The sequence below is a fragment of the Blennius ocellaris genome (assembly GCF_963422515.1).
Source record: "Blennius ocellaris genome assembly, chromosome: 4".
NCBI lineage: Eukaryota > Metazoa > Chordata > Actinopteri > Blenniiformes > Blenniidae > Blennius > Blennius ocellaris.
Genome location: NC_137653.1, coordinates 23,924,706 through 23,937,975, shown reverse-complemented (window position 1 = coordinate 23,937,975; position 13,270 = coordinate 23,924,706). Strand labels below are relative to the sequence as shown.

General features: G+C 40.2%; 1 protein-coding gene across 1 annotated transcript in view; it reads right to left on the bottom strand.

The window, feature by feature from the left end:
• Nucleotides 1-13,270, bottom strand: part of cntn6 (contactin 6) — a gene marked incomplete at both ends in the record, with an annotated part of 83,428 nt that overhangs the window by 24,246 nt on the left and 45,912 nt on the right. Inside the window, 5 exons of the mRNA XM_080494425.1 lie at nucleotides 5,350-5,465; nucleotides 6,904-7,138; nucleotides 7,716-7,786; nucleotides 8,450-8,599; nucleotides 12,031-12,189. Of these exons, the coding sequence (XP_080350551.1) occupies nucleotides 5,350-5,465; nucleotides 6,904-7,138; nucleotides 7,716-7,786; nucleotides 8,450-8,599; nucleotides 12,031-12,189 (731 nt within the window). The remainder of the gene's footprint in view (nucleotides 1-5,349; nucleotides 5,466-6,903; nucleotides 7,139-7,715; nucleotides 7,787-8,449; nucleotides 8,600-12,030; nucleotides 12,190-13,270) is intronic.

The window sequence follows — 13,270 nt, the reverse complement described above, 5'->3', positions numbered from 1 at the left end:
TTTTTTTTTTTTATTTCTTTCTTCTCATATGATGGGCTTTCATGTTCTTCCACAGTGGTAACTATTCGTCGTCTGTCCAAAACACTGTCCATGTACTCGCCGTTATTAATGTTTGTGATGTTTATGGTGTCATTACAAAAACATGCTAACTACATAATTTCTGTTGGCGTTTAAATGGACATCGTTTTCAAAAGGATGCCATATAAATATAAAACTTTACTGAAATGAAAACACATTAAACTATGCATTTTCAAAAATGTGCATCTTCCTCCATTTCCAAGGAGATGGACTGGGACCATTGTCAAAACGTTGCATTTTCAATGGCTCCCAGCAAGGTTGTTGTGGACTTCAGACGACGACACTCCCAGCATGCTCCACTAACCATCGACGGTGCTGCAGTGGAGCGGGTAAGCAGCACCAAGTTCCTGGGAGTGCACATCTCTGAAGACCTGTCCTGGAACAACAACACAGCATCACTGGCCAAGAAAGCACACCAGCGCCTGTACTTCCTCCGCAAACTAAGGAGAGCAAGAGCCCCGACCCCCATCATGCCCCACCTTCTACAGAGGCACCATCGAGAGCATCCTCTCCAGCTGCATCACCGTGTGGTACGGCGCCTGCACCGCATCCTGCCGCAAGACTCTGCAGCGCATCGTGAGGGCAGCCGAGAGGATCATTGGTGTCTCTCCCCCCCCCCACTGCAGGACATATACAACACCCGCCTCACTCGCAGAGCCATCAGGATCGCAGGTGACCCCACCCACCCCTCCCACAGCCTCTTCAGCCTGCTGCCGTCGGGGAGGAGACTTCAGAGTCTCCGAGCCAAAACCAGCAGGCTCAAAGACAGTTTCTGCCACCAGGCAGTCAGGAGACTCACCTCCCTCCCTGCTCTGCCCCCTGCCACAGCCACCCTTACACCCCCCCCCCCCCCCCGCCATCTGACATTATGCCCACCCCCCACTCAAAAATGAACATTCTCTACCTCAAAAGAGACATTGTGTACATGCCACTTTACTGTTTATAGGGTGTATAGATTTTTATATCTTTATATTGTTTTTCTTAATATATTATTACATGCCTTTGCACTGTGGGTCTGAGAGGACTGTAATTTCATCTGTGCTGTATGTCATGCATATCAGCACATTTGACAATAAAGCTGACTTTTGACTTTGACTTGTTGTGTAGACGGACAGCCAAAATGCAAGAAAAAAGTTACACATAACATTTGATTATCACTGGTTGGATGAGGGGTGTGACAAATCCTAAAATATATTACACCTGAATACCAAAATATTATTTTTGAGGATAGTGTTAGAGTTTCTTAAAATGATTTTCTGGATATCGGATAAAAAGCTGTATTTTGTTTTTCATAAATTAACGTTATTTCTTAATTAAATTATTTTTTTTCTATTTGTACTTTTGCACAATTTGGCTTGACTTGCTGTTTTCGTGGCTTCTTCTCTCAAAGGAATGTGGTTAAAAAGCAGCATGTGTATTTACCTTCTATAAAATCAGGTTTACTTTGTTCGAGCTACATTAAATAAAGAAATGTCTTGCTGTTCTCATTGCATAAATATTTAGCAAGTGGCATTTGTTCTGTAAGATTTTAATTGAGTTATGTTCACTGTATCAGAGATTTAATTATAATTATAATTTTTTCCAATACAGGAGTAATATTCTGTTCTTTAATGCATAAAGTGTGGTATGTAACTTTTAAAGGACATTAATATTGTTTCTTCAAGTACAACATTGTAAATCGCACAAGACCAACGTAACTAATCATTAATCATCTGCAAAATCCCATCATTGTTATCCAAAACAGCAAATAGTAGGATTAGTCCTCTCATTAATTCATGGGAGAGTTTACATTATGGAGGGTTATTTTCTGCGGCTGGGTGGGCCAGCTTCATCTGACAAGTGTCACAAACACACGGGTGCATATTTATTGAAATTCTCACAATGACAAACTTCTCCTAAAGAGGTCCCACAGGATTTTCTGACATACATTATAATTAATCTAATTTAGCGCCTATCAAATCCAGTTTGAGTGGATCATTAGAACAAAAGAGGCCGGGCAGCGCGCCAGCCGGCGCCGCTATGTGAGGTCGCCGCAGCATCAGGACCAGACAGTAATGTTTCCCTCTGCTCTGCTCAAACCGTAGTGGAACACAATTAAGAACTACCATGCTTTAAAGGACACATAAAAAATGCACTTTGTCTGGATAAATACATAATCATAACTAAAGTTAAAACCTGGGCTGTCAAACGATTAAGCTTTTTAATCAGATTAATCACAGGGTTGCTGTGAGTTAATTTTGATTAATAATGATTAAATATCATTCATTTTTAATCTATAATAATTGCGTTTCCCTTTGCATGAGCAAACAGATGAAAAAAGAAAGGAATAATTATGCACACAATGCGTTTCTTAAACATCTTTAACATTTCATGTTTATCAAAAAAAAAACCTGCTTTTATAAACAAACATTTATCCACATTAATGTTCCTGTTACTCCTTTTTCAGCAGCTAGTAAAAACAAACTAACTTGTTGACATTGTCCGAGAGGAGAGCTGACTGATTCTTATTTACAATGTTGCTGCAACTGAGACCAGTCAGCGGAATTTCCGACTATGTACGCTTTGTGATAATGTGGTATTTTAAAGTTAATTTACCAGAACGGATCTTGAGAATACACTTTCCATAAAATGTATCAGTTCTACACATAGAATAAAACAATACATGAAAAAAAGTACATGCCACAACTTTGCAACCTGCTTGACAAACAAATCAGAATTTGTAGCCATCATACTGCGCTTGTTTATTGCGAACTGACGTTGTCTTCAGAAACCTGCCGCATGGGTTTCTGGGATATCAAAGAAGGTGTTGTGGCAGATCCGGCAATAAATATCAACATTTGACCGATTCAGAGTCTTCAAGGCACGAGAATAGTCTTAAATGGTGTGAAAATGATCGTCAATCATTTTTCCAGTGTGAATCAAAATCTGGCAAGATCGAGTGTACAAAGGGGATCTTGTCACACAATGCCTTGGGAAAGTTCAGGAGTTTCCATAAATTCAGTTAGTTGCGTTAAAATGTTTCATCAGATTAATCATGATGATGGTTTAATCACGTTAATCCATCAATTTAGTAAACCCAAGCAAAAGCATTTAGAAGAAACGTAATTTTCCTTGCCGTTTCTGGCTTTTGATTTGACACATCTGACCGTCCGCCATACATCTGCTTGTGTTGCCGTCGTACTCTTCTCACCAAAAACATACACTTTAGGATAAAACTCCCTTTGGAATGTGATCACGCTGCCCTTCATCCAGAGAACTCTATCAGGAAGATTGTCATTAGTCACTTCATACGGGTTCAGACTGGGAGCATTTCAATAAGGTGGCAGCTGTGAGATATGACTACTAGTACTATTCTACTGGATCCTTCCACCTGGCCGTTGCTTGGCCTCGGTTCGACCAAGGCCTGTTTGAAAGAAAACTCTGCTACGTGCTGTCGTTTTTTTCCACAAAACACACCTGGGCTGTGACTACGTTTGTCCTGGATTTTACATTATTTAGGCTCTATCTTCAATCGATTCATTCTCACAGACAATCTTACAACATAACAGACACTGTTTGTCAACTCATGGCCTGGCATGCCAAATGTATCGTTTTTAACGGTTCTGCTGTTACCGTGGAAACGGACGTCGTTTTGAAAACATTTTTTAAGAAAAATTCTGAATTGAAAATGCAAAAATTAGAGGGTTGCGGTGCAATAATTCTCAAAGTGAAATCAATGCGGCAGATCTTCCATCGTGTGTGTGTTTTTCCCTGTGCTCAGCGCGTAAAGTCCAAGCTCAGCGGTTTGTGTGCTTTAACTGGGGTCCTATAACGATGCATGTAACAAACGCTGCAAACAATTCTCCCAGCTTCTGCACCGAGGTCATGCCACTCGGGCTTTTCCACGCAGGTAACCTACTCAAGGTTTACTGAGGAACAATGTTTTCAGCTGCCTTTTTCCCCCCACAACCTCGTCCCCCAGAGAGGGTTTGTTGTGGAGGATAGTGATGAATGATGTTCACACTTCCTATTATTTATATATAAAGAGAGATATATTTTTAATAACAGCTGTTGAGTTTAGAGCTGTTTTGAAACAGCTACCAGAAGACCTCTTCATTTCCCATTAAAAAAGTGTTTTAATGTTTGAAAACTATTAGTAATGTTCAATATTTGAATATTCCTTGAAAGAAATTCCTTGAAAGTACAGTGTCTTAAAGAAAATATAAGCTCTGTACTATTTAGCATTGCGCATTAAAATAAAAGCAAACACATGTGAGTCAAATAATGTGTTTGCTCATGTGTTGTGAGCAGTGACTCTAGTATTTTGTTATTTTCAGACCAACAAATGAAGAAGGAACACATCCTCATGTGATTTAGACCCCATTTACGTTGACTTTTCACGCGAAAACTAAAAGGCTTTGTTGCGTTTTTGGTGTCAGTTTACACATCAAGGGTGCTTGGAGGCTCTGAAGTAACTTTTTGATAAAAGTTCACAAGGTGGAACTTTTGGTAAAAGCCCCGACTCAATGTCCGTGGAAACAAGGGAAAACACAATTTTTCTGAAACCCTGCAACCATGCGTGCGCACCACAGTGACAGTTTTTTGTCTGCGTAGACACTATTACATGTTTAGTTTGTGGTTTATTGGTGGTAAATGTTGCAGACCACTGCTGTATTTGGATCTCATTTTGTTATTTTTATACATCACAAACACATTCAAGATGAAGGCCGGTTTGTTAGCATCCACATTTAACCACATGTAGTAGAATATACATTTCTCCATCTTTGCCCTACTTCTGCATTTTCACTTCAGAAAAGTTTTGCATTTACACGGAAATGCTTTCAAAGCTTTTACACAAAAATGGAAATAATGTTGAAACCGATGTGGTTTGCCGCTGTGGTTTGTTTTTGTGATGAAAACCACACACATGCGTGCAGAGAACAATACATTATGATCATTAACAGTGGCAAATACACGGACATTCATATCGGCAATGTTATTGGCACATATTGTTATTATTACTATTGCACATGCGCAGAAGAACTATTTACCAGCCATGTAGCAAAAGCACAGGAGCAACGTTTCAGAAAAAACAATGCATTTTCAACCATTTACACAGAGACGAAGCATTTCCAAACAGTTTCAGATGCCAAAAATGCAATAAAGGTTTTTAGTTTTCACTTGAAAACGTAGTTATGTAAAGAGAGTCTCTATTTATGTTTTTTTGGGGGGAAATGTTTTAAAATGTTTCAAGCTACAAATATGATATAGTCCTCCTTTAAATTTTCCCACCTCATATGCGATGATCTTCTCCCGGCTGGACTTTGAGGGCATCGGTTCCCAGAACACCTCCACCTCTGAGGCGGACACTGCACGGGCCCACACTCGAGACGGAGCTTCAGACGGCTCTGTACACATGACAAGTTAAAGACAGCTGCAATATTCGTTCAAACAATTGGAACAATGTGGGAATTTCAAAAAGCAAAACACAATAATGTGTGAGCCACTGGAGCTCGTTGTTTAACTGATTCTAAGATTACAAACGGGATATACAAAGTGGAAACAAGAACATTTCAAATCACATTTGGCAAAAAATAAAAAGCAATAACTCCTGCAATATATTCATGCAAACATATTCAGCACTTTGTGGCTTATTTTGAATAAAATCTGGAAATCTTTGCTCTGGAATAAATAACCAGTTTTTAAGGTTGGACTCTGTATGGGAAAAGTAAGAGTGTGGTCACTTCCACCTTTGCTTTTTAAGTGAATAATAATTACAGAACCCATATTTATTTCATAAAACCTTGTTTTTCACAGGACACTAGCATAATGTGCTGATTCCCAAAAAAAGAATTTCTAAAGTTTTTTAAAGACCATAAGCTGTGAAATCGGATTTCACTATTAGAGTGTGGGTGCAGTTATTCCATCACATATTACTTTTTTCACATTATTAATGACCATAAAATAATGTAATAAGCTATTATATACTAAGGCCCGAATGTTATTTTGTCACACTTTTGTTATTACATTGATTGCTCCATTAAATTAAAAATGGATAAAAATGTCCATCCTTTTTTTCTCTCTCACTGAATACCAAATCATTTGGCAGATTTTTTTCTTTTTTGGCAGCAAATATCCCCCCAATAAAGCTTAGAATATTCTAAAATATTCTCCAATTACCAAGCATTTCAATCATTGTCTTAGAGGGGTGAATTTTTAAAGATATTATAACTTTTTTTAAACTCATGTGCAACTTCGAGTCCAGAAAATATGGTACCTCTAACGTTCAGCCCAGTTTATATGACAATGTTTTCAAGTAAAGACAGACAACTTTCATTGTGATTTGAGTGTGCTGAGTGAATGTTTTACACAATAACAGTGTTCTGAGCAACTGAAAATGCAACTTTTTGAAAATGCTGTGACAGTCTCCATGGAAACCACTGAAAACACAACTTTTTAAATACGCTTGTGGGCTGGTATGCTAATTAAATTAATTGCAGCAGTTCTGCTGTTACCTTGGAAACTGACAGTGTTTTTAAAATGTTGCCGTGTAAATGCAAAAATAATCTGAAGCACAAATACAAAAACCATGTGTTTTTACTTGAAATGTCATTGTGTAAAGGTGAAAGTTTTGTAAAGAAAAAAAAATGCAAAAAATTATGTGTTTTCACTTGAAAATGTCATGTAAACAGGGCCTTATAGTCTGAAAAATAACTGAGTTCATATTTCACTGACTAGATTTGAAGCTCAACTGCTTGATTATAATTTTGAGGGAAGAAACTAAATAAAAAAAAAAAAAAAAGTTTTTTTAAACTTTCTGAGGGAGATTCATTCGGCTTTGCTCACCTTCCTCTGCAGAAAACACTTGGACCACCCGGCTGAACGGTCCCTCTCCCACACTGTTGTACACTCCCACCGTCACTTCAAACTGGGACAACGGCGCGATGCTGTCATTGCGGTAAACATATCTGGACGCGTCCGCTGAAGCCAGAACCGTCTGGATCCAGGTGCTGCTGCCGAGTGGGCGGAAAGCCACCACGTAGCCGAATTCCTCTCCGCTCTGCTGTTCCTCTGGAACCGGCTGAGATGAAGACAGAGAGAGTTGCGTCTTTGGCCCGAGTGTTCGTGAGCAGAAATTCAATTTGAGAGGGAAAATAAAAGGGGAAAAGAAGGGATGTACTAGTATCAGCTCCAATAATGCATGGAAGTATTTGTGGTATTTGTGGCATAGCCTTTGCACGTCATTGGCATAGAGAGTATGAATTACGCTTTATTGCAATCAATAAGTATTCAAATCGGTACTCGGTATCGGCATGTACTCATTCGTTAATAAAGCGGTGTCAGCGCAAAGACAAAATATGGGAAAGCGTTAACCCGATACGGAAGCTCCCTGCTCTGAACCGCATCCAATGAATGTAAAGTTGTCACCAGGTATCCAGATTTACACACGTGAAATTTGCTCAGTATCTGTTTTGATTTGGGCGACAAAGGGGGTCAATCAACAGACAGCAAATCAGACGGGAGCTCTGCCTTTAATTAAAAGCTCGGCCGCCGCCGACTTGGCCGCAACTTCATTCTCATCAGATTAGAGAAATTAAAAAAAAATCCCCCGTCACAATGAATGCCCACTGCAAAAAAAACGCCCATGATCCTCTTACCTCCCACATAATAACAAGTTCTCCTCGAGCTCCGCCGCCGCCGCTCACGTTGACTGGTGCGACCTTGGGAGCTGCGCACACAACAAAGGAGACTCATTCATGCCTCAGTGTTTCCACTGTTGTGTCTAATGCAGCACGAGACAACGCTTTAGAAAACACTCGCGCACCCACACACACACACACACACACACACACACACACACACACACACACACACACACACACACACACACACACACACACACACACACACACACACACACACACACACACACACACACACACACACACACACACACACACACAGCTCTCAGTGAGGTGATCACAGCCACTATGTTGAGCTTCTTCATTTACACAAAAGGGGTTAATCACTTAGTTGACAGCGGCATTACCATTATTAGCCGAGTGCCGCATGTCGGCCCCATGTGTGAGGCGCGGCGGGAAACTTGTTCCCCCGTGAATCAACCAGCGGGATCAAATTACTCCGCTCAAAAGCTCCAAAGAGAGAGAAGAAGAAGGAGAAGAAAAAAAAAAAAAAAAACACTTGTGGCACGTGAGAACATTTTCCGTTGATGCTACCGGTAATTAATCCTGACACACATGAGCTTAACGCCACTCGCTTCGCGGGGCCAATCCCAACGTTTGGCAGGAAAGCCAATGACAGATTTAACATGAGTCACAAACGTGAATATAAATCAAACAGTTAAATGACATTTTCCGAGTGACGAGGATACCTGCGGCTTGGGTTCGAATCTGTTTGGACGGCGTGCTGGGTTCGCCAACGCCAACACTGTTGATTGCCACGGCCCTGAATTCATAATCCACCCAGGGGTTTAAATCTGTCACCGTTGCATACATCATCTGTCCAGGCACAGAATCAGGAACTAGGATTAAAAGAATTTAGAATTGAAATGTGTTTTGTTGCTTCTTGTTCTTTTTTTTTTTTCCCTACTCAGGCACATTTCATATCTTGTCTGTAAGAAATATTAAAGAAAAAAAAAAAAAAGATACAAAACATTTCGAAAAACCAGTGAAGTACATCGCACCCAAATGATGACATTTGTAAATCTTTTATTGCTATTCCTATTACAGTTTGTCACTGCTCCAGCAGCCCTAAATTGTCCGCAACTGTAATGGATATAGCGCAGCAACGTCTCCAGTCTCCCAATGCAATTTTAAACACAACAGCAATTAAATAAATCGAATGAATGAGCTGTCAGGCGGTGGGTTCGCTTGACGGGGTTGACACGTCGGAGCTGAGCATCTTTCTTAGAGACTAAACTGGTCTTAAACAAATCAGGTCTGCAGGAGGAAGGAATTCATTTCAGTCTGAAGGGGGCGAAAAAAACTGAAGCTATATTCTGAAGCATGAAGGATGTCAACTAGGAATGCACCGATACCACTTTTTTAAAAGACGAGTACAAATATGAGGACGGACCTTGAGATTGTTGCCGATGCGGAGTACCGATGCCAGTACCTATTAAACGCCATTTAGCCAAATTAATAGTGCATAAACGATTAGTGAAGGCTATGCGCCACCACGAATGGCCTCTGCAAAGCCTCCTTGTCGACGCTACACGCATCTCCAAAGCTCCAGTACGCACGGGGCGGCGCGTAGCGTCTATCTACACACTGTCCTATGTGTGCTGGAGACTGTTGACCGAGGGACGTCATATGTTAATCATGTTGAGCATGTAGTGTTGCTAGTTGTATCATCGAAAGTCTTTAGCATGTAGCATGAGCAACATCGGGCTAATGCTGCTGGTCCCTGATTAAGTTGCTGGTGTTGTACGAACTAGCTTTTGTCCCTCAGTGTGTCTTACTTTTGTCATTGTCATTGACATTAAAGAATCTCTAAAACGCTGAAATCCCTCGTCCTCTTGTCTACCCATTGGCGATGTTGCTGATGGATCGGATGACGTCACGTTAAACTCGCCGGGTAGTATTGAAGAAAAAAGTAAACGTACCCCGTAGGGCAGGGGTGGGGAACCCTGGTCCTCGAGAGCCGCAGTGCTGCATGTTTTAGATGTTTCCCTGCTCAAACACACCTGAGTTCTCATGATGAGGCTCTGCAGAAGGCTTGATAACGAGCCACTAATTGCTGTCAGCTGTGTCGGTGTGAGGACACACAGAAAACGTGCAGGACTGCGGCTCTCGGGGACCAGGGTTCCCCACCCCTGACGTAGGGTGTCGGACCTGATACTCCTTGCTGGTATCGGTGCATCCCTGATTCACACCAGGTGCTTTGTATGTGCAAAGCTGGATTCCAGGTACATTTATGAAGATAATTAACATTTGAAGTCTAAAACACAAGTTTGATGGACTCTAACCTGGAGTGTTGACTACTAAAGTCTCGAGTTGGGCTGCACAATAGCAGGTAATAATGTTAATGTTGCATTTGCGATATAATCTGTGACCCACACAAATGGTGACGTTAATGTCTATGCTATGAAATTTCTTCTTCCATGTAATAGTTTTATCACCTTCTTCTACATTGTATGGCAGCCTGTTCATATATGACATCACTTTAACAGAGTTGGGATTTATAAATTATTGATTAGGGGTGTATTGGACTTGAAATTAACAGTTGCAATAAAAACATTAAATATATGATATTGATCTTAAAAAAAAAGTCTCTTCTTAGATGTAATTTTAATTAGACGTTGTTTATTTTCCTTTTTTTTTAAAGTAATTTTGTGTGTGTGCAGTTTCCAGCAGCAGTGTCTCAGGAGCAACTGTTGACTTTGTTGTTCTAAGTCTTTTTATCTTGATTTTTGGGCCTTTTTTTTCTTTGCTTGTGGCTTGTGCCTTCTTGCCACCAGGTATGATGTAATAACGAATAACTGAAATAACGAAGTGAAATATGATCTGTTGTCAACACAATCTAATGTAGTCGGGCTCCATTTTCTAAATACATTTCCATACAGTGAGTGAATGGCACACTGTCTGAAAATATATTATTAATTTGTTCACATTGCATTTTAAATACTTTTATTCGATGACAAGTAAATGTACGCGTAAAGAGGGCTTTGTTTTGGAACTCAATCCTGGGAGATTGAAATTATACATCAAAGTTATATATTAATTGGCTGCAATTCTCTCAGTCCATATATTTCTTGCAAATTTCCGTTTAAAGAGACATTTCCAGAGTCACATATTCCCCTGGAGCAGCAGAGTTGTCTCAAACGCATTAAAGATTCACATTTTTCACAGCCTTGTACTCGTAATAAAAAGAGTAATAATCACTAAGATTCTGTAAAGTAGGATGTAGTATTTTGTCAGTCCTCTTTCATAATTAAACAGCTGAATATCTGAACGTCATTTTTAAATGACCACTGTATTAAAATGTGTCTTCACATCTTGTGTGCGCTAAGACTGAATCAGCTCATGCATTGCATCTATAAACTGTAAATCATCATGACATTTTAGTGGCTTATAGCTTGACAGTAGTAAAGATTTTATTACTGGTTCTTTTTTTTTCTGAAGATTTATATCAGGATATGTGAAAAGCGGTGGCTGTGACTCGTATTACAATTGCAAAGTTGAAGGGGGGTTGATAGCATGTCGAGCAGCGGTTACTCTGTGTCCAAAGGTGCTCAGATGGATCATGGAAAACGTTTTCGTTTGAGGCTGCTGAAGTGACAATATTAAGGAACAATGCAGGGATGCACCGACACCACTTTTTTTAAAGGATGATAAAAAAAGGAAGGTCGGAGTTATGTGATGCACCCGAACGCATCACCCATATATCGCCTGCATGAAGCTCCTAAACTTGTAAAGTTTCATGAATTAGTTGCATCATTGTTTAAGCAGTACGGTTCAAATCCAGTGAAAAAAAAGTAGCCACTTATAGTCTGGAAATTACAGTACTTACAATGCCATGACGTTTATTTCCTATCCATAAGCAAACGATGAGTGAAGGCGATGGGTTGCGTCTCTTTAGCATGCAGCATGACTGTGCGCTACTGATCCACTGAGAGTTAATCTAATGAGTGACATCAGGCTAACTCAGGCTAACTTGATATTTTGACAGAATATAAATTTGTAGTCTGACTTTTGTCATTCTCATTTATATTAAAGAATCTCCAAATCGCGGACATGGCTCGTCCTCTCTTGTCTACTCATTGCTGATCGGTGACGTCACGTAATAATTGCTGGGCTGTATCGGAGATCACTATATATACCACACAGTATTGGACCTAATATATCCAATATTATTGGTGTCGGTGCATCCTTAAAAGAAAAATGCAATATTTTGACTAATGACACAATTTTATAGAACAAAAAAGGTGATAAATGTTGGGTTGGTTGTCACCTGTCCTCACGGTCTGCCAGCCAATAGAGAAGGGGGTCCGAGCCTGCACCATGTACCTGGTAACAGGACTGTGGTTGTCATGTCCAGAGCCCCAGGATAGTTGCACAGTGGCGTCAGTAACGTCAGTCACCACCAGGCCCTCCGGGGCTCCTGGAGGTCCTGTAACGAGCCCAGAGAAAGGAAGAGACACCAGGATCAGCGGTGAAGCTCAATGTACGCTGAAGCAAAATGAGATTGTTTCAGGTTGATGAGGGATGTTATCTATACTGTATCAAAATGACCAACTGTAATCTGTCAACCAATCTGACATCTGTCAAACATTAGTGCCCTGATGAGTGAAAAGAGAAAAGGAAGAGACCAAAGGCTAAAAGCTTACTCCGGTAAAACAATTGTTTTGTTAAATTTAGAAACACTTATCACAGGTTTCATGATTAGGAGCTTCTGGCAACACCAACTTAAACATAAAAGCCCATAAGCCCCGAGACTCTGTGCAAATGGTGATTACCATGTAGCCCAAGTTGCCTCTATTTGGCTCAAGGATGCAATTGTCCTTGATTGGATATCCTCGATGTCATGATTGTTTAATGTATATCGTGAAGCTTTTACCCACATAGATTCTCTCTTTGAACCCAATGACACCCTCAGTGTCATCTACGTTCGTCTCTCCTTACAGCCTGATGCCACGCGAGCATGTTTGGGTAATGCCATCACTTTTTGAGACATGTGGCTGATGAAACGCACCGCAAATAGCTGAAATACTCAAAGGGCAAGACAAAGTCACGGAGCTGTAAGAGAGAAGGCACCCAAATGTAGCAACGTGTGCCGTGAAGGAATATGAGCAAAATTACAACTTGGGTGTTAATCAGTTACACTTTGTTTTTCTCAAAGATTACAAAATGAGAAGGAGAAAAACAACCTCCCCAGCCATTAACACAACAAATGAAACTATGCTTCAATTACTATCAAATAAACAAATGTTGGCAGGGATTAATGATGACATGGTGTGCTTTAGGAAAAAGTTCTTAAAATGATCTAGTACCTTTAAAGAATGTTTTGACACTAAAGCCAAAAAAGCTTCAATAATTAAATTTTTAGAAATTATTTCAAGGAGAGTCATATTTCCTGGTTTTATACTGATGTCTTAGGACTAGATCAGGTTTTTATTCAGCAATATTCACTTGCAAGATGAAGGTCAAAAGGTACATTTTGATGTACTGTCATAGGTCACAGGCCTTACGAT